The sequence below is a fragment of the Muntiacus reevesi genome, chromosome 3, assembly GCF_963930625.1.
Source record: "Muntiacus reevesi chromosome 3, mMunRee1.1, whole genome shotgun sequence".
NCBI classification, from domain to species: Eukaryota; Metazoa; Chordata; class Mammalia; order Artiodactyla; family Cervidae; genus Muntiacus; species Muntiacus reevesi.
Window position 1 is genome coordinate 124,103,680 of NC_089251.1, and position 19,497 is coordinate 124,123,176.

Genomic DNA, 19,497 nt, shown 5'->3' on the forward strand with positions numbered 1-19,497 from the left:
GTCCTACACCAAACTACCACAGGAGGGCATTCTTCCCCTAAAATATATGCAAGCAGGAATTACCAGTGATTTCTACTAATAGAGAAAAATATGTGGAAGATACCTCTGGAGGTTCTTTGGTCTGACTGGGGAATATTTGCATTAATGACTGATTCTAACATGATATTTTGCTTTCTTCACTTGATTTTTCTCTGATTGTGAATTTTATAGGGAGCTAACCTGTGGCCTGGATGACAACCGAAAGACTGGCTGTATTATCTAAGTAAATGGTTTTTGTTTAGCTCATGACTTGCAGTTGGAGTTCTCTAGTAAAATTGGTGGTTCACTATATGTCTTCTGTAGGGATTTTTTGAAGAAGAAGAAGGCAAAGAGTATATTTATAAAGAGCCTAAGCTGACAGGTCTCTCTGAGATTTCTCAAAGACTGCTCAAGCTCTATGCAGATAAATTTGGAGCAGACAATGTGAAGATAATCCAGGACTCCAATAAGGTAGGAGACTATTCATGCAGGTGCAAAGAACTGATTTCCTTTTCTCTTCACTACGTTTATTAAAGTTTTAAATTTTTGCCTGACTATGCAAACTAAACCACCTAAGCTGTTATGGTTGTTTGTTTATTGGTTGACTGATTGGTGATGGGAGGGAGAAAGTCCAAAACTTTGTACGTGTTTATTTGAGTAACTTTTAGGTAATCTTTAAAACAACTTACCAGCTCCTCCATCCCTCCCATGGTTTATTTGCATTTGAATAGCAACCAAAGAGTTAAAGTGATTGGGCCCCATGATGGACTGGGAGAAAATAGCAAAAAATTATTTATTCAGTCATAGAGGTCTTCCTGAGTCATAAGAATTTTGAAATCTACCCCCTTGTGACAGTACCAGACTTGCCAATCCCATTGTACTAAGCTACAAATATCCAACTAACTTCTTCCTGGCTCCAGAAAGCAAACACTTACATCCTCTAATGAGATTACTCAGAAGCTTTCTAATACACTTTTATTCATTTAGCCATCCTTAATCGAATACCTACTGCATTCCAGGCCCAGAACTAGGAGCTAGGGCAAACAGTCTCTTCCTTCCAGAGCCCACAGTTCACACGGGGCTAGGAAGGGGAGGATGTGTACAAAGAACTAGTAAATAGAGTGCAGTGAAGTACCACAGGAGGCGGCATCTACGCCTCCAAGTCCTACAGGGAATGCTCAGGGCCGGTGGCTCCCTGATCAGCTCATTCTCGGTTGGGCGATGCTTCACAGAGGGCGTGATATTTGAGCTGGGGATTGTCAGGTGAGAGGTGACAAGGTATTTGCTGGAAGCAGAGGGTATCTGAGAAGCCAGCACATGCAATGATGGGGGGAATTTAGGGGAAGGTGTGTTTGAGGAATGGGAGGTCTTTGAAGCACAGACTGGATAGAAAAGTGTGACAGAAGATAGAGCTAGAGAAGATGGTTTGCACTCTATTGTATTGGCCTCTGTCGGGCTACAAAAAAGGTCCTTTATCCTTTCCCTCTTTTACAAAGCTGGTATTTAGAAGGGTCTGGATATAAAATTAGATTGCTGGATCTGAGCAGAAGTTGTTAGAAACGTGTTCATCATTCTTAACTTGAAAGGTGCAGACTCCTTCCCCATAGAGAGGGACACCACTCGAACCACTGTCATGGTGGCCCTCCTACATGGAAAGCAGAGGCAGCTCCTAGTGGTGAGAGAAATGCCAAATTTGGTGTCAGAACAGCTGGAGTCTTCATTCCACCCTGCTACCCCTTAGCAGCTGGTGATCCATCCTGGAGAGGTTGGATGGTCACTCTGAGTCTCCATCTTTTAATCTGTAAAAATGGTTACAATTATATCCATCCTACAGTAGCATTGCAAGTTAATTCACAAGCCTCCTCAAATCTCTTCAATTAGATAAGCAGTGGATGGGTGAACGGATGGAGAAAGTTGGAAGAAGTTTAAAAACTCTTCAAGAAATCATTAGAAAAGAGGCAGGGAGCAGGGAGGAACTTTCGCCTGCTTTCCATGCTATTTGTCAAGGCTACTCACCAAGGCAGAGTTAATTTAAAAAGTTATATAGAATAACTTGTTGCAGATTAGAGAAGACGAGAAATTGAAAAGAAAAATGTTTGCAATCCCGTGACAGGTTATCAGTTAATCTTCTAAACCAATAAGGAACCTCCTAACACATTACAAGCCTGTAGCTCATGACTCCAGTCTAGGTACATGGCTCATTGTAGAGGGAAAAAGAGATATATTTCCACTCTTAACACTCTTGATTCAAGCCAAAGGTGAAGATGTTGAATACAGAAAAGAAAGAAAAGAAAAGATTAAATAATATGTCATAGCCAAGTACTTTTATTTCAGAGCCCCAGGGACTTAGCACGCTGGCTCCGATTTGCTCTCTGTCACCATCTGGCTGCTTGACCACAGTCCAGCCAATTACTCTTTCTGCAGTTTCCATTCACCCAGCCCTCAGATGATGTCACTGGCCATTTTCATCCAAGGGAAAAGGGACGGCTCAGGACGCCAAGCTGCAGGGGTTCTGGGCTCCCCACCTTTCTTCTAGGAGTACCCCAGACCCGCCACTCTTTCTCTGCCCACAATGTGTTAAAACAGGTGAACCCCAAGGATTTGGACCCCAAATACGCCTATATCCAGGTGACTTATGTCACGCCATTCTTTGAGGAAAAGGAAATAGAAGACCGGAAGACGGACTTCGAGATGCACCACAATATCAACCGCTTCGTCTTCGAGACGCCCTTCACGTTGTCGGGCAAGAAGCATGGTGGCGTGGAGGAGCAGTGCAAGCGGAGGACCGTCCTGACAAGTAGGTGCCGGTCCCCAAGTGCGTGTCCCCCTGCAGGGTCCTGGGTTAAGGCTGCACTCGGAAATCAAGACACTTCAGTCTTGCAGCGTGCATGCATTCGTGCTAAGTCGCTTCAGTCGAGTCCAACTCTGTGCAACCCTGTGGACTGTAGCCCGCCAGGCTCCTTTGTCCCTGGGATTCTCCAGGCAAGAATACTGGAGTGGGTTGCCATGCCCTCCTCCAAAGGATCTTCCCAACCCAGGGATCGAACCCAGATCTCTTACCTCTCCTGCATTGGCAGGCAGATTCTTTACTGCTAGTGCCGCCTGGGAAGCCCCTCAATCTTGCAGACAAGGACCCAACCTGTGCTAACTTGGAAATGTTTGCCAGGAAGCCCAGACTTCCTCTTGTCCCTTCTCTTTGGAAACAAGAGACCCTTGACAAGTCAGCCAAAACATAAACTGTCAGAGTTAAAGTCACTTTATCCACCACTTCCCTTTAGATCTTCCAGTGGTGACGGTCATGGTGTCTTGGGGAAGGCACTCTGAGCATTCCTCTCCTCTCTCCCTGAACCTACCCTCAGTTATTGCAGAGTCAACTGCTCTCAGAATTGTGTGCTTTGGGGCAAGATTCTAAACCACTCTGGAATTCAGGTTTCTCACCTGTGAAACGGATGCAGAGGGTTTTCCTCCACCACCCCTTCCATACTACCTAGATTTATTCTGTGAGCTGATCATCCTTTCCACAGACATTCAATAAATGCTTATGGGTGTCAGACAGTGTTCTGAGAATTCAAATAGATAAAACACAATTCTTGCCTTCAAGGCATTCACTGTCTGATAGGAAAAAGAGCCAAGTAAAGCAAGAATTTTAGGTGAACCAGCATGAGAAATGAAGTGGGAACACCCCAGAGGGGAACTTAAGGCAGACTCGGGTCGTGGGAAATGAACACAGGCATCTGAATGAATGGGACCCAACGCAGCTTCAGAGGTGAGCAGTCCTGGGTTTTGCAGTAGGTACGTGGCTAGCAGCCACTTCCAAACTATGAGAAAACAGTCACCTTCAGTAAACTTTACCAGAACTTTTGTAATAAAAAAAGAAACTAGAACAAAGTTATTATAGTATATGCTTGTTGTTGTTTAGTCGATAAGTCATGTCCAACTCTTTTGTGACCCCTCAAGGCTCCTCTGTCCATGGGATTTCCCAGGCAAGGATACTGGAGTGGGGTTGCCATTTCCTTCTCCAGGGGATCTTCCCAACCCAGGGATCGAACCTGCATCTCCCACATTGCAGGCAGATTCTTTAGCTGAGCCACTGGGGAAGCCCCATAGTACGTGCTGTCCAGTATCTATTTAAGCATTCTTTATTGTGGTTCAATGTGGTTTTTATTTGAACTACAAGTTGTGGTGGAAACTATCATCTTTTCTGTGTTTGGAGACTCTGAAGGTCTAGTCGAGCCTTGGCAATGAGGAGATGTTGCTAGTGAAGTGGGGAAGAACTTTTGCCAGGCAAAAGTAGCTGGGAGAAAAGTAAGAGGTGTGTGAGAGCTCGGCACATAGGAGAAAATGGCTCACACACACAGAAAACGTGCAGGATAGAATGCTGAGTGCGAAGACTCAGGGTCATCCTGACCTTCAGGGGAACCCGTGACTTTTCGCTAGCCCTCGACCTTGAAATGCTCTCGTATTGCTTTTGTGCAGCGAGTCACTTGTTCCCCTACGTGAAGAAGAGGATACAGGTCATCAGCCAGTCAAGCACAGAACTGAATCCCATTGAAGTGGCGATTGACGAGATGTCCAAGAAAGTTTCCGAGCTTAATCAGCTTTGCACGATGGAAGAGGTGGACATGATCAGACTGCAGCTCAAACTGCAAGGCAGTGTCAGTGTCAAGGTGAGCATCACCCGGAGCTGAGATGCACATGGTCAGTGGAACCTGGTACCAAAGTGATGCCCCTTGGATTTCTTTGACAAAGAGTATAAGAGACATTTTTCTGTTTTTGATACCACCCAACACCTTTATCTGAATCTTTAAGATGTTGTTTCCTTGTGGAGGTTCATTAGTGGTGCCAAACACCTAGAGATAAAATCTTTCTTATTTTTAGCTAAAATAAAACTTCTTTTTTTTCAACTCTCCTTTCCCATCTTCTCTAGATAAACTGTGTTCTGTATTCATAATTCTAACAAATGAATTAATGAATGAATTAGCATGGCTTTTTAAAATCTGTCATGAACAGACTTATAAAATTGTTCAAAAGCAAAAATGTTTAAATGTTTATTCATTCATAAATGTGCATCAGTGTTTATCTGTCAAGGTCCTGAGAGGAAGCAGATGGCTTGTTCACAGTGAGGAACTGAAGAAAATATAATTAAATAGACTCTTTGAGAATGTATAAGCAGTATTTAGGGAAACCAAAGAGGGTAGGCACTGGGGCATAAGACTGGGGGACTATCACCCTCCCCAAACCTGAAGACTTCGGGGAGAGAGGAGTTAGTGGAAGAAGAGAGAGCGGAGAGCCAACTCATGATAGACAGACACGGTTTCTGCTAGGGAATTGCAAGGAGGAAGCCATGGGCCTAAATACTCTGACAGGGCTGAGACTAGGGTGAGGTGAGCGCGGCATTTCCCTTGGGCACAAAATTAAGGGAGCATCAGAAAATTCAGTAATCAAGATAAAATAATACTTTAATGCTCCATTTCTAAAAATCAAAAGTAACTTCACAAAACCATATTGAACAAAGTATTAAAATTTTCAATAAAGGCAGGCCAGTGCCACGCAGGAGGCTGAGGCCAAAGGACGACTCAGTACCATTGATCTTGATGCTGACCTGGCTCTCCTCTTTCCTGCCCACCTCTTGTCTGTATCCCCATGGCTGACTCAATGATAATAATTTCTTTCAAGCCAGAAGGCAAAAGAGCCGTTGTTACACTCCAGATGGGACAGCTTCCCTCAGCACATGGCTGAGCAGAGGAAGGTGGAGAGGGATCCGAAGAAACTAAGGAAAGTCCTCTGTACCGTTTGCCCTCTCTACCACACTGGCAGTAGCTGGTGAGCAAAGTCATCTGAAGATGCCTCAAATACAGCCTTGGCTTCCTCCTCCTTTCACCTCATTCCTTCCCAGCCCCACCATCATAGGCAAAGATCATAAGCTCTAAAGAACGCAAACCCCTTCACTAATGAGAGCCTGTGCATGCTTGTGAGCATGATCAGGGCCTGGCATTGTGCCTTCATTCAGCAAATCTAGAAAATCCCTTCCTGGACCAGAATCTGCCAGACTGTCCAGCAAGACACGATAAAACAGTGGTTCCCAGCGCGATGCCGAGATCATGACCACTGTGGAATGTCTCTTTTTAGTAGCTGTGTGTTTGCTTGAATGTTTGTAGGGGGAAAAGTGACTAGCCTAGCAAACATTTGACTTCACAGATGTTACATTTATATAAGTAGATAAAGATAAGTCTAGTTTTCAGTTATTAAGAAAATAACAGTGCTTGCAGAATTTGCAGATACAGCAAAAATATGACATAGTGGCCACATGACTGAAGTTTAGGAAGGATGGTAATGAAGTGTGGAGTTCAGATGCGTCCTTTAGTAGCTCACTGACTGGTCTAGAGACAGCAGATAAGACAGATACAAGGGGATGTGAGATAATTAGGGGGGCCACACGATGGAGGCTCCTCTTTCTAGCCATGGAGAGGACTCCATGGAGGAGGTATTACCATTCTTAACCAATTCTCTTCTCCCCAATAGGTTAATGCCGGACCAATGGCCTATGCACGGGCTTTTCTTGAAGAAACCAATGCAAAGAAATATCCTGACAACCAAGTAAAGCTTTTGAAGGAAATCTTCAGGTGAGACTTTCTCTGTTGAGTGGTTCTTCCTTGAATTCCTTCAGACAGGGCATCATGAATGAATGCCCCCAGGGAGCCACCTGACCGTTCCTCTTCAACCTTCATCTCCATAGCCTAGTTTATCAGCAGCCTGACTTCAAGTTGCCACTTTCTTATTTTGTTTTCTTTTAATATTTATGTATTTGGCCACATCAGGTTTTAGCTGAGGATCCTCGAATATGCAGGATCTTTCCTTGGGGTGCACAAGCTCTCTAGTTGTGGCGTATGGGCTTCCTTGCCCCATGTATATGTGGAATCTTAGTTTGCCTGACCAAGGATCAAACCCACCTCCTCTGCATTGCAAGACAAATTCTTAACCCTTGGATCACCAGGGAAGTCTCTAAACTGCCACTTTCTGAAAATGAAAGAAAGTGAAAGTGATATCGAACTCTTTGCGACTTCACGGACTATACACTCCATGGAACTCTCCAGGCCAGAGTACTGGAGTGGGTAGTCTTTCCCTTCTCCAGGGGATCTTCCCAAGCCAGGGATCAAACCCAGGTCTCCCACATTGCAGGCAGATTCTTTACCAGCTGAGCCACCAGGGAAGTCACTTTCTAGGGTTGCTTGTTAATTTGCTTATTGCCGTCACTAAAGGCAATTTGCAGATGCGTGTGGCCAGGCCCTGGATGTGAATGAGCGCCTCATCAAGGAGGACCAGCTGGAGTACCAGGAGGAACTGAGGTCCCATTACAAGGACATGCTCAGCGAGCTCTCGGCAATCATGAATGAGCAGGTGAGGCTTTCCCCATCCGTGCATAGGCAGTGCCCATCTTGTCCCCCATGCTACAAAGACTGGAAAGAGTCTCTTTCTTTTCCTGCCACTGAAATCACTGCACTTTCACAGACCCCTTGTTGCTGAGCCGTTCTCTCCCCCGCGTGCATCACCTCTTGACTCAAAGGAGAGAGATCAGGTTGGAGAAAAATCTGTAGAAAAAGATGAGAACCTAGATGTTTTCCAGTTTTCAGAGACGTTTATCCAAACCAGATGTGTGTTGGTTTTCTAGCACAGATGACACCTAATTAGACACCAAGAGCGCTGAGTGATGTTCCTGCTAGAGTTTATTACCACGCCCCATGCCCCTGATTCAGGACCTCACAATCCCCAGGCTGGGATGTGCAGTTCCACAGTGCTGCCACTAGGGGTCTCTGCACCATTCTCAGGAAGAAGACGGTTGCTTAGGGTCCTGGACTTTCTCGGTCAAGGTTGCCTCTACAGGGGCTGAGCCTCTGGAAGATATGCAGATTGGGATAAACGTAACCCTCCATCCCACAAGCAAGTCATTCATGAGTTCAGTATGTTCCGTAAGACTGCACAAAATGTGGGCTTTCAATAATCACTGCTTTGGGGGGTATTGAGAATCAAGTGATCAAAACCAAGTTCAGTTTGTTTGGGCCTACTTCCAGCATCCATCAACCCTCACACTCCACCTGAACGTCTCTTCACCCACGGTCCCTTCAAGGAGTTAGATGTGTTCTCTACAGAATAACTGAGGGGGAGAACTTGAGCTAACATCCCAATAGTGCCTCATGCATGGTAGCCATTCATTAAGTATTAATTCCTTCTCCTTTCCTGAAATGGAAAAGAGTGTTTAGTGTTATTAATAAATAACACTGTCACAAAACATGAAATGTGTCATACCCTTCTTTTATTCTAATTAAATTTCCCTTTTTTTTTTCTCTTTTCCATCTCCTTCTACCCACACTTTAAGTTCTCTATAGCAGCTAGAGAAAGAAATGGTTATTTGACTTATGTTGTAAAGAAAAAAATCTCCCTGGATAGGATTTCTAGTGGAGAAAGTGTTGGTTTGGAATTGTTAAGGGGTGATGGGAATTAAATACTCAGGAGTGATGCCTTAATAGATGGGGAAATCATAAATCTGAGAGTGAAACAAAAAGAACAAGGAATGGATCTGTACATTGGAAAAGATGACAAAGAAATGCTTGTTTCCAACTGTAAATTGCATCTGACTTGAAACTTTGGGCAAAAATGCTTTTCTCTTTTTTTCCTGGCAGCTCTGTCGCGGTCCATGTTTATACAGCTTCTGTTCCTCTGTGTCTAGTATTTCCCTCAGTACTGTAAGCAAAAGTGGTATGTTTTTCTTTCCTTATGTCTACTCTGTCCTTTGTGGCCTTCTGGTCTACCTGTTCATTTTCCCCAGACACCTCCATAGTCACAAGTGTTCTCTAAATGCCTATTTAATTAAATCAACTTTATTTCCATTTCAAGGTAGGTCAATATTAAAATAAAAAGCCTATTAAAATCAAAAAGCTAATTAACAACTTAGTGTTTAAAAGAAAAATATATATCCTATCAACTTCTAAAATATATTTGAGTTCATTTGTATCCAAAATGAAGATTCATTATATCTCAAAAAAAAAAAAAAAAAAACCAGTACAGAGACAACAACCAGGTGATTTAGAGGAAGGAAAATAAGTTTTTTTCTAGAAAACTTTTGCTAAGAGAAGCAGAATTTGACTCTGGGCTTCCTAGAAACTGACGTAAAGAAACTAATGGATTACACAGGTCTTGTTATTTAGCAAAAGAAATAGATCTGTTGGCAGGAAAGATAAACTTTCTCCCGTTCCTGAGGCTCTATAGCGATTTGTCACATAGGTTTTATATATGGACAATAACTACAGTGTTCATGATATCCTCAAAAAAAAAAAGTTTTCCTTAAAAATGTCTTGCTCTATTATATGGTCATTCCACATTTCCATCTAAGATTAAAATGAGGAACTCTGAAGAGGAGATTCTAGAAGAGGCACTATTTAATAGATAATTATCAACCATAAGTTTAAGTTACATAGCAAAACTATGTCTTCTGAAGCAAAATAAGCTATCTTTATGACAAATATTGATAAGTGTCTTGAGTTGGTTGTAATGTCAGAAATAGCAAAAGATGGGGTCCTTAAAGTCCAAAGTAGTTTTAAAAAGTGGGTGTAAATCTCAATCCAGATTTATAACAAAAAAATGTTTGCTTCTTTCCTCAATATTTTTACTAAAAAGGCATTTGACCCTAATGTTTGGGTTGACACTCTAGTAGAGTGAAGGGTAGTCAAATTTTAGCATAATTCTATAATGCATGAATACCTTTACATACCTCGATACTCATCCATGTATTTTGGAAACAAATACATGTATAATTAGAGTGAAGAGAGGAATTCTGCCATTAAACTTGTTAACAATAGAAACAGAGTTAGAATGAATAGACAAGACATAGAAAGACAGAAATCAAATTGTTTATGCAGTTTATTCCAAGAGTGTCCAGAAAAGTCTAAGGTAAAAGGCAAATACCAAAGCCATTGCTTAATGAAAGAACCTTCAATATAAGGAGTGGAATGGAGCGGGGTGAAATAGACGCTCGTGTGTAAAAATGGAGATGTGGACATGGAGCTGCTAAAGTGACAAGCAGGCAGCAATTACCTTTTCAGACAGCCAGGATGCCAAGCTATTTTATAAATGGCCAAAAACCATAAAAGCCTCCTTTGATGGAGGCCAAAGTAATACATATAACTATTGGATGAAACATAAGATGCTGATTTGCTGTCTGTTTCAACGTTTAAAAGGATGACAGCATAGTGAAGTCAACGCTGGTAATGAATAGCAAATATAAAAAAAAAAAAAACGGGAGGGAACACATCTATTCTGTTAAGGAGCCAAGCAGGCGAGATCCAAAGGCATGTTGCTTTTTGAGTTTCAGATACATTGCTTGCCAAAGTATTTAAACAGAACTTGTGACACTGATCATAAGGAGAACTTGTTGGTAGTATAAGGTACATGGATGCTGTGGGGACAGAGAAGCCATTCTCTCCCGGAAAAGCAGTAGAGCCAAAGCCTGGTAATGTGTAAAGTTACTGAGAAAACCAGGAATTTTAAATATTCATTAAGCCTCTTCTGCACCAGGGTTTTAGAGGTGCCTGGGGTATCTGGTATTGTTATTGTGTTCGCATATCATTAGTTGAACAGATCTGACAGGGAAGTACAGTTAGGACATATTAACATTATTTTCGAAAGTAAAATCAGGTCAAGCTATATATTTTTTTTCCTCCTATTTCCATTAATTCAAACATTTAAATGAGGCTTCAGATGTTTTCTTTGGGGGCAGATTTTGACAATACTTATTATGACCTTTGCAAATAAAATAAATTTCCAGAATTACTCAAACACATCCATAAGATTCATTCACATTTAAAAACATATCTGATGGTTGAAGAGAATCAGGAAACTACTTTAAAGCTGGTCAGCATGGCTGAGATGTAGGCTGGGGGAAAAAAGCTCTTCAGATTATACAGAGTGAAATAAGTGAGAAAGAAAAACAACAATACAGTATATTAGCGCATATATATGGAATTTAGAAAGATGGTAACGATGACCCTATATGCGAGACAGCAGAAGAGACCCAGATATAAAGAACAGACTTTTGAACTCTGGGAAAAGGCGAGGGTGGGATAATTTGAGAGAATAGCATTGAAACATGTATATTACCATATGTGAAATAGATGACCAGTCCAAGTTCGATGCATGTAACAGGGCACTCAAAGCCTGTGCTCTGGGACAACCCTGAGGGATGGGATGGGGAGGGAGGCGGGAGGGGGGTTCAGGATGAGGGACACATGTACACCCATGGCTGATTCATGTCAGTGTATGGCAAAAGCCACTACAATATTATAATTAGCCTCCAATTAAAATAAATTAATTTTTTAAAAATCTCAAGTTTGATAAGGGCATTTTCAAAATTTGCTGATTCCTTATGGGGGAATTTTTTTTAAAAATCAGTGTTCTGGGCTTTGCTTTTGTGTTTGAAGTTATTAACACAGACCTCTCTATTATTGTTTTGTTTGGTCGCGTTGTGTTTTGTCCTGTCTCAAGATTACCTACCGGGACGACCCATCAAAGCGAGGAGTGGAGCGAACTTGCACTCGAGTAATTAACAAGGCGGCTCCCTCTCTGCCCGCGGTCTCTGTCTCACCCAGTGGAGAAGTTTGAGAAGTCCACAGCATCGGACACTCCTCCTTCAAGGGAACTGTCTGAATTTGCAGCTAATCTCGGGGAAGAGAGAGATAACATTTAATTTATTTGAAGTTTTTATGGTGGTGTTCATATTGTTTTTTACCTCGCTAGCTTGAGAATTTTGCCAGCCTCCAGATTTGCACATTTCTTACAATTTTTTTTTTCCTTTGAGTGACGTCGATCAAGCCAAGCTGAATATTTGCTATGAAATTCCAATGAATGTGTAATTCAAAAGCTGATTGTAAGTCTGCTGTCGGTCACATTATGTTTAATACCCAGTCCTCGCACACATATTTTAAAGGTCAAAGTGAATGTTTTTGTAACATTTAAGCGTATTTCAGATGTAAATAGAAGATTGTAAAATATATGGTTTTTACCAAATTTAAAAGAGCCTTTTTAGGTATTACTTATGACAGTGCTAAAATTATATGAGTAACATTTCAGATACTGTTGTATTAAAATATTTGTGTATGTGTACAAAAGTGTTGATAAATACTAATCTTTAAAGTTTGTGGAGTTTCTTTCTTTGTAATATATGTGCTCTTAAAAGCAATGAGATGTGAAATTATGGAAGCCTTTTGCTGTTCATAGAAATAAAAAAATACAATTACTTTGCATTTGGTTCCCTCTTGAAGAGTGGGAGAGTTGCCATTAAAAGTGGTTCATGGGACTGGGCAGCTGCTGAATGCAATCCTACTTATGATTTATGATGCCTTAGCAAGAAGTCAAGACAAGGACTTGAACCTCAGCTGAACAAAGATTCGAAGATCAACTAGACAGACCAGGGTTTTCCAATCCCAAGAGATAAGTGGACCGATTTGAAGAAGATATATTGAGTCAGAATCTTAAGGGTTACAGTAATTTTTAGGACTCTGCACAAATATTCCATTCTATAAATCTGTGGTGGGATTGCACTTCCGTACCTTTTTTTTTTTTGGTGGCACTGGGTCTTTGTTGCTTTGCACTGGCTTTCTCTAGTTGCAGGAAGAAGCAGGGGCTACTCTGATACAGTCCACAGGCTTCTCATTGCAGTGGCTTCTCTTGTTGTGGAGCACAGGCTCTAGGCGAGCAGGCTTCAGTAGTTGCAACACTTGGGCTCAGTAGCTCACCAGCTTACTTACTCCACAGCATATGGAATCTTCCCAGCCCAGGGATTGAACCTGTGTCCCCTGCATTGGCAGGCAGATTCTTATCCACTGTGCCACCAGGGAAGTCCTTGTGCCTTTTCTGAAGCTAGACTTGACCACTCTTTAGCCATTGAAATATCAACCAGTCCAAGTCCTGCTTGCTTGACTACACATACACCCTGCACTAGACCCACAATGTTCTACTCACTTAAAAATAAAACCAAAGCAAGGGCTTTGCTGCTGGTCCAGTAGTTAAGAATCTGCCTGCCAATGCAGAGGATCTTCACGACCCAGGGATTGAACCCGGGCCTCCCACATTGCAGGCAGATTCTTTATCGTCTCAGCCCCCAGGGAAGCCCCCACCACATAAACTCAGCCCGTATGCATCAGGGCTCAGGTGAATTCACACCTGTGGTGGCCACTGTGATAGGACCCCCAGAGCCACCTTTCAGGGCTGAGACTCCTGTTCCCCCAGCAGCCGGCTCCCTAGGAAACTCACGCTCAACAACTGGTTGATGGCAAGAAGGGCAAAGGCCTGGCCTCATTGTCCCAATTCAAGATGACTTTGAATAGCCATCCAGGCTCCCCAGCTCTGACTTGAGAGCAACCTGAGATTACATCACAGTTCATCTCCTTCTCTCCACAAATCCTTTGAAAAGGATTCTGAGGAGACATGGACTCCCAGCACATTTCCTGCATATAAATCTCCACATCAGGGTCTGTTTCTTGGGGGAACAGATCAAGTCAAGAGTTTTTCCAGACGCTTTGCTCACGTGGACTTCTAATTCCCTGTCCTGCCCTAACACATACACCCATGTCATCCATTTTTCTCCCCTTGATTATGTTGTCAGTTATCATTTCACATGTCTGTGTGTTCTTTCCAACCATGTCAGGGCTGGCTTGAAGGAAGATTATGTCTTGATCTTCTCTGCAGTCTTGGCAAATCAATTTATTGCCCTGAACTTCAGAGTTTTGGAGTCATTTCTCAAAGTTGTGTTGGAATGGAGCTGTTCCAGAGAAAATGCTAGGGCAGGGACAGGGGAGCCAAGGGGGACAAGTAGACTGTGGGAGGATGGATTTGGAGCTGGAAGTCACTGTCGGAACAAGTGTCCGTGAATCTCTTCTATAAGGAGGTGTACATTTTTTTTAAGTAATCGGCATTGACTGCTTTTGGTTTCTTTTCAGTTCTCAGCCTTAGCAGGGTTTTGCCACTGAAGTATTTGGCACTGGATACACATCTGTGGAGCAAACTCAGGCAGCATTGTTAACAAGATGATCTTTTCATTTGGAAGCTCCCCAGCTCCTCTCTGCTCCCAGCTCCTCTGTATCTTGGTGCCTCCCCACCACCCAGTGACCTAATGTCGCCTCTCCCCAGCCCCTGCTCCAGCCCTCCACCCAGTCTTGTCTTCCTCAAGCAGAATCCCCACCCCTTCTCCATCTGTGTTGGTCTTGCTTCCAAATGGATTCCAGTTCAAATACCAACCTCAGTCAAAACGAAGCTGTTGGGAATTCTCTGGTGGTGCAGTGGTTAGAACCCAGAGTTTTCACTGCCGAGGGATTGGGTTCGATCCATGGTCAGAGGACTAAGGTCACACAAGCCACTGGATTGAGGATTATGTGAGACCACCTCTAGTCCCAGAAGGTATGGGCAATTGGCCAGGCGCTGGTCAGGTGAGTTAGCAGTGCTCTGCTGTGATTTTCCCATTCCTGTGTGAGACCTGCTGGAACACTAACACCAAGTTGCCTCAAACTATTGGTCCGACGACTGATCAAAGGAAAATGTGGTATGGTTTCCTGGGGAAATTTCACTCAAACGAATTAATTTTGAATTGATGAAATTTTAGGTCTTGGGATAATCTTCCAGTAAAGTTCTCTCTCAACCCCCATCCCTCTCCATCATCTCACTAAACTAGCCATCATCTCTATCTAGGATATTCAGTTAAATTGCATCTAAGTGAAGAAATAGATGTGTTACAAAGAGCCACACCTGGTTAACATCTGAAGTCTCAGATATGCTCTTGGGCCAATCACTTTAACTGTCTGAGAGAGGGCCATGATTGCTACTGAACAAGTGGTTCTGAAAATTAATGCAAAAAACAGCTATTTTTTGGTACTTTGTAGAGTGGTGTACATAGACAGCATATGTTCATTGAAATTTTTCAGTTAGCAATCCTACCAGGTCACCCTATTTTCCCACCGTTCCAAAACAATCAGCATCTGATTCTTCTGATTCTCAAACAACAGTCAAGGTCTGATGGCTACTAAGAGAGCTGCACATGTATAATGTGAAGAGGAGAATTCTGATAATGTGAGAAGGTTTGTCTGGGATCTTGAATTTTCTAAAGGTAAGAAGAAGTTTAAGGAGAGCTAAGAGTTGGCATCTGAGAACTCTGGAGGAGTGTCCTTTGCAGCTCTGCCCTGGTTATGTACTGAGATTTGACGAGAAAATCCACGGTCTACTTTAGACAAAGAGTCCCATCCCAACCAGAAGTACCTTTGCCTGGGATGGAACAGGATAAGCGTCAAATTACTTAAAAGTACATGAGAGGAAGTGCTATGAAGAGAGAACAGATAGGCAGATATATATATATGTTTGGGTTCAGAACACGGGTGACTAAAGTGTTCCAGGTGAATAATGGAGATGGGGAGACACTAGTAAGATAAAGAAATCCCCAGGAAAGCTCTAAACTCCTTTGCCTTCCCCTTTCCCCTTGACGTTCCTGTAGGGAATGCATGTGGTTGGGGAGGGGAGGAAAGAGAAGAGTAATTTGATGGAGAGATCATAAATCACAAATCTCAAGAGAGATGCTACAGTGAGCACATAAAGTTGATCTGAGAGGGATAAGGAGGGAGAGATAAATCAAAACATGCCCAAATGGGGTTCACGAAGGTCATTTGGAGAAGGTAATGGTGATTGAGCCTGAGTAATTGAGCAAAGGTTTACAAAGAATAGCTTTAAATAATACTAATGTCAAGGATTCTCCAGAGGAATCTGCTTGCAATTTTCTTACATCATTAATATTAATACCCAACTATAAAGCCATTGTTTCTTGGATTTATTCCTAATATATAAAGAATATTTGTATTTAAAAACTCATGACTTTCTTTGTATTTCATCAAAAGCCACACAACTGTAACTACTAAATCCAGGGTAGGTGGACATTTCTAAAGTTATAAATAAGACAATGTGGTATTTGCAGGATATTTTATTGAACAGAATGGCCCGAGAATAAGGAAGTCTGTTTCATAATACTTGCATGAAATTTAGAGGATTCCTTTAGATTTCTGTGAGACTTCCCTTATGCCATATTATTTTTCCCTTTGGATGAGCAATTATTTTAAGAAATAAAAAATAAAAGCAAAGTTCTAGAAATCAAGTCAAATCAATTTATGACAACAATAAAAAGGAATTTTTGCTTTTTAACAAAAGTCAAGTAAAATGGAAATCTAGCTTGAAGACTCTGGAGTGTTCTACAAAAATATTTCCAGTTAGTGTCCCAGGCCAAGGCAGAGGCCTTTCACCACCTCAGCTCAAAAACACCCCTTTGGATTCCGAAAGTCAAACTGACCCATCACATTCTATCTAGTGGTTTCCAAGTTTCAGCCTCTCCTCTAAACAGCTGAGCAAAAGACATTGCTGGTGGAGGTTTATTAAATGGCCGTGTGTGTGTGTGTGTGTGTGTGTGTGTGTGTGTGTGTTTTCAGTCGTGTCTGACTCTTTGCAACCCCAAGGACTATAGCCCAACAAGGCTCCTCTGTCCATGGAATTTTCCAGACAAGAATACTGGAGTGGGTTGCCATTTCCCTCTCCAGGGATTCTTCCCGACCCAGGGATGAAACCCACATCTCTTGAATCTCCTGCATTGACAGGTGGATTCTTTACCCCTGAACCACCAGGGAGACCCATTAATTTGGATATTTCTAAGCCAAAGGATGTGGGACGTGTATGCGGCCACTTATTTTGCCTTCAGCATTTAGAAGGGCTGAAAACAAGAGTCCTTTTCAGAAAGAAATTGTTTCCATTAGGATTCTAAGCCCAAGAATTGCAGATGATGATTGAAAACAATCTATACCCTTTTTTTTCTGAGGGATCTTGATTCTGATACTATGGATTTTTATTGTTACTACTGGGAAAAATTGAGAATGGACAGTATAGTAAGTCCCTTATGTACAAACCTACGAGTTTCAAACTTTCAAACATGTGAGCGTGCATTCCCATGCCCAGTCACGTTAAGTTAGTTCACGTGTCTGGTGTACATTGTCACATGCGTGCATTCTCTACAAATGGCTGTGCTTTTGTGTACTATGCTGTACAATGCTATATTAAGGACAGTAGCACAGTACGTCATATGTTTATTTCAAGCCCAGAACCTACACCATCAACAAGTTTGAGTGAAATCGCAGCTTGCCCTCCATCTCCTATTGCTGAAGACCTTTCAGCTCTACCATTTCCCACCTCCTGCCCTTCCTCAAGTCAGTGACTCTTCCTGCCGGTTCACTCAATGCCAGCCCTTTTAAACCACCTGTTGTGCTACACTACTGTGATTTTCAAGGTGTTACAACGTTAAAAGCATTTTCTTTATTCTTCATGTTTGTTTTTTATGTACTATCTGTATGAAAAGTGTTATATACCTATTACAGTACAGTAGTTTAGAGCTGATTGAATTAGTTGGGTACCTAGGCTAACTTTGTTGGATTTACTAACAAATTGGACTTACAAACATGGCCTGAGAACAGAACTTGTTGGCACGTAGGGGACTTCCTGTAACAGTCTTTTATAAACTTACTTCCTCCTACAGTGTAACTTGAGTGTGTAACTGTGCTAACGGAGACTCTCTTCAAGGAAGCAAAGTGTCTTTCTCCATCTTCGTTCTGGTCCTGCTCAGAGTGAGTCAGAGCCCCAAAAGGGAATGGGTAGGTGCCGCATCCCAGAAATGGGGATTTCCTAACATCACACATTTGGTGAGAATGAAATGAGATGTTTTCAAAATGCACGCAACAGAAATGAATCTAGCCCAGAAGAGTAAGCCAAAACTTCCCTGACTCCCAGGCAGATCACCAGCCCTGGGGAGTCTGAGGTTTCCCATTTTCTCCCATACGATGAGGCATCTGTTTGTTTCTGGAGCATATCATGGCAACATCGTTTTACACCTCTCAAAATAGCTTCCATTTGGCTGTAGTCATATGTGCATCATTAAAAGTGGGATTTTCATATCAAGTTGTCGATAAGATAACAGGATGTCTTAAAATTGAACACTAGGTTTTAATATTCTGGTTACTGTTGATTTTTTCCACTCTCATCAAATATGCAGTTTTTGTACTGCTCTCAACAGAATCTGAGAAAGTGTTTTTGGCTAAAATGCAGGACCCTTGGAGGGCGGTGTGGCTGTGATTCAGTTCCTTCTTCTGGAGGAAGAAACAGCTCATGGCTGGAATTATAGACAATTGCCTCATTATTTCACCTCAGAAATGGCCTTGAGTGCTGTGTTCATCTTAGGTGAAGTCTATGCTTTATCTTCTAATCGGTTTCATCTCTTTATTGGGATTAGTAACTTCTTGGTTTATCTATGTAACATATCAGATGATAGGCCCTTTGAAGTATAAATATTAGCCCCACAGTCTCTTTTCAAGAATTAGGAAATGTTTTCCTTGTTAGAATTTCCCACTTATATTTTCTGTACTGTGATATCTTAACATCTGAGTATCAATTAAAATTGGATCTGAATGACTTCCTATAGCAGTCCATTGCCAAGGGTCAGCAGCAAACAACTTCCTCCTGGACTCATAGAGCTAAGATGTTGCATGATTCTAGAGTAATCAAAAAACAAATCCATAGACGGAGACAGAAAACAAATAGCTGAATCCAAGCATGTAACTCCTTGAAAGCCAGGTTTGCATCTTGTGTACCTTTGTGTTCCCGAGGCCCAGCAAAGCACCTGGCAGAGAGAAGGGTCTCAGTCAACACCAGCTGAAAACAGCGGTGAAAGGATAAGCAAATGAATCGAGAAAGCTCTCAAGGTTAACTTCCTCGAGCAATGTCACACTGACTATGTGCTAAGTCCCCTCAGTCGTGTCTGACTCTTTGCAACTCCATGGACTGTAGCCCACCAGGCTCCTCTATCCATGGAATTTTCCAGGCAAGAATACTGGAGTGAGTTACCATGGCCTTCTCCGGGGAATCTTCCTGACCCAGGGATCAAATCCAGATCTCTTATGTCTCCTGGGTTGCAGCTGGGTTCTTTACCACTTGTGCCACCTGGGAAGCTCTAATGACTCTTCAGTTTCCCTACTCATACCATATTAAATCAGAAGGCACAGTGGTCTTTAGCATCGGCTCTGGAGCAAGTATAGAACCTCAGCTCCACTACTAACTGCCTGTGTTAAGCATCCTCAGTTTATTATCTGTGTCTCAGTTTTATCATCTGTAAAATGGCAATAATAAATATGCCAATTTCGCAGGGTTATTAAGAGGATTAAAAGAAAGAACAGGAAAAAAAAACTTAGCACACAGCCTGGCAACAATAAACACTCAATCTCTGTGAACTATAATTGTTAATATCCTACCAAACAAGCTGCCCTCTGGAAAGTGACTTTAAATTATTTAAAAATAATATTTATCAAAGGGATGATTGAATTAAATGAATAATTAATGAATGCATAAATTTGAAAATAAGTA

The 19,497-nt window shown here is 42.1% G+C and overlaps 1 protein-coding gene across 7 annotated transcripts in view; it reads left to right on the forward strand.

The window, feature by feature from the left end:
- The window catches only part of DOCK10 (dedicator of cytokinesis 10), a 295,733-nt gene extending 283,429 nt beyond the window's left edge, over positions 1 to 12,304 (forward strand). For 4 of the 7 annotated variants that reach the window (XM_065930453.1, XM_065930452.1, XM_065930450.1 and 1 more), the window contains exons 51-57: positions 343 to 489; positions 2,605 to 2,815; positions 4,495 to 4,685; positions 6,541 to 6,641; positions 7,278 to 7,416; positions 8,697 to 8,772; positions 11,554 to 12,304. In XM_065930453.1, the coding sequence (XP_065786525.1) occupies positions 343 to 489; positions 2,605 to 2,815; positions 4,495 to 4,685; positions 6,541 to 6,641; positions 7,278 to 7,416; positions 8,697 to 8,772; positions 11,554 to 11,615 (927 nt within the window). In that variant the 3' untranslated portion in view covers positions 11,616 to 12,304. The remainder of the gene's footprint in view (positions 1 to 342; positions 490 to 2,604; positions 2,816 to 4,494; positions 4,686 to 6,540; positions 6,642 to 7,277; positions 7,417 to 8,696; positions 8,773 to 11,553) is intronic. The other 3 variants (XM_065930455.1, XM_065930451.1, XM_065930457.1) reach the window with 1 other exon arrangement.
- The last annotated feature ends 7,193 nt before the right edge of the window (positions 12,305 to 19,497 follow it).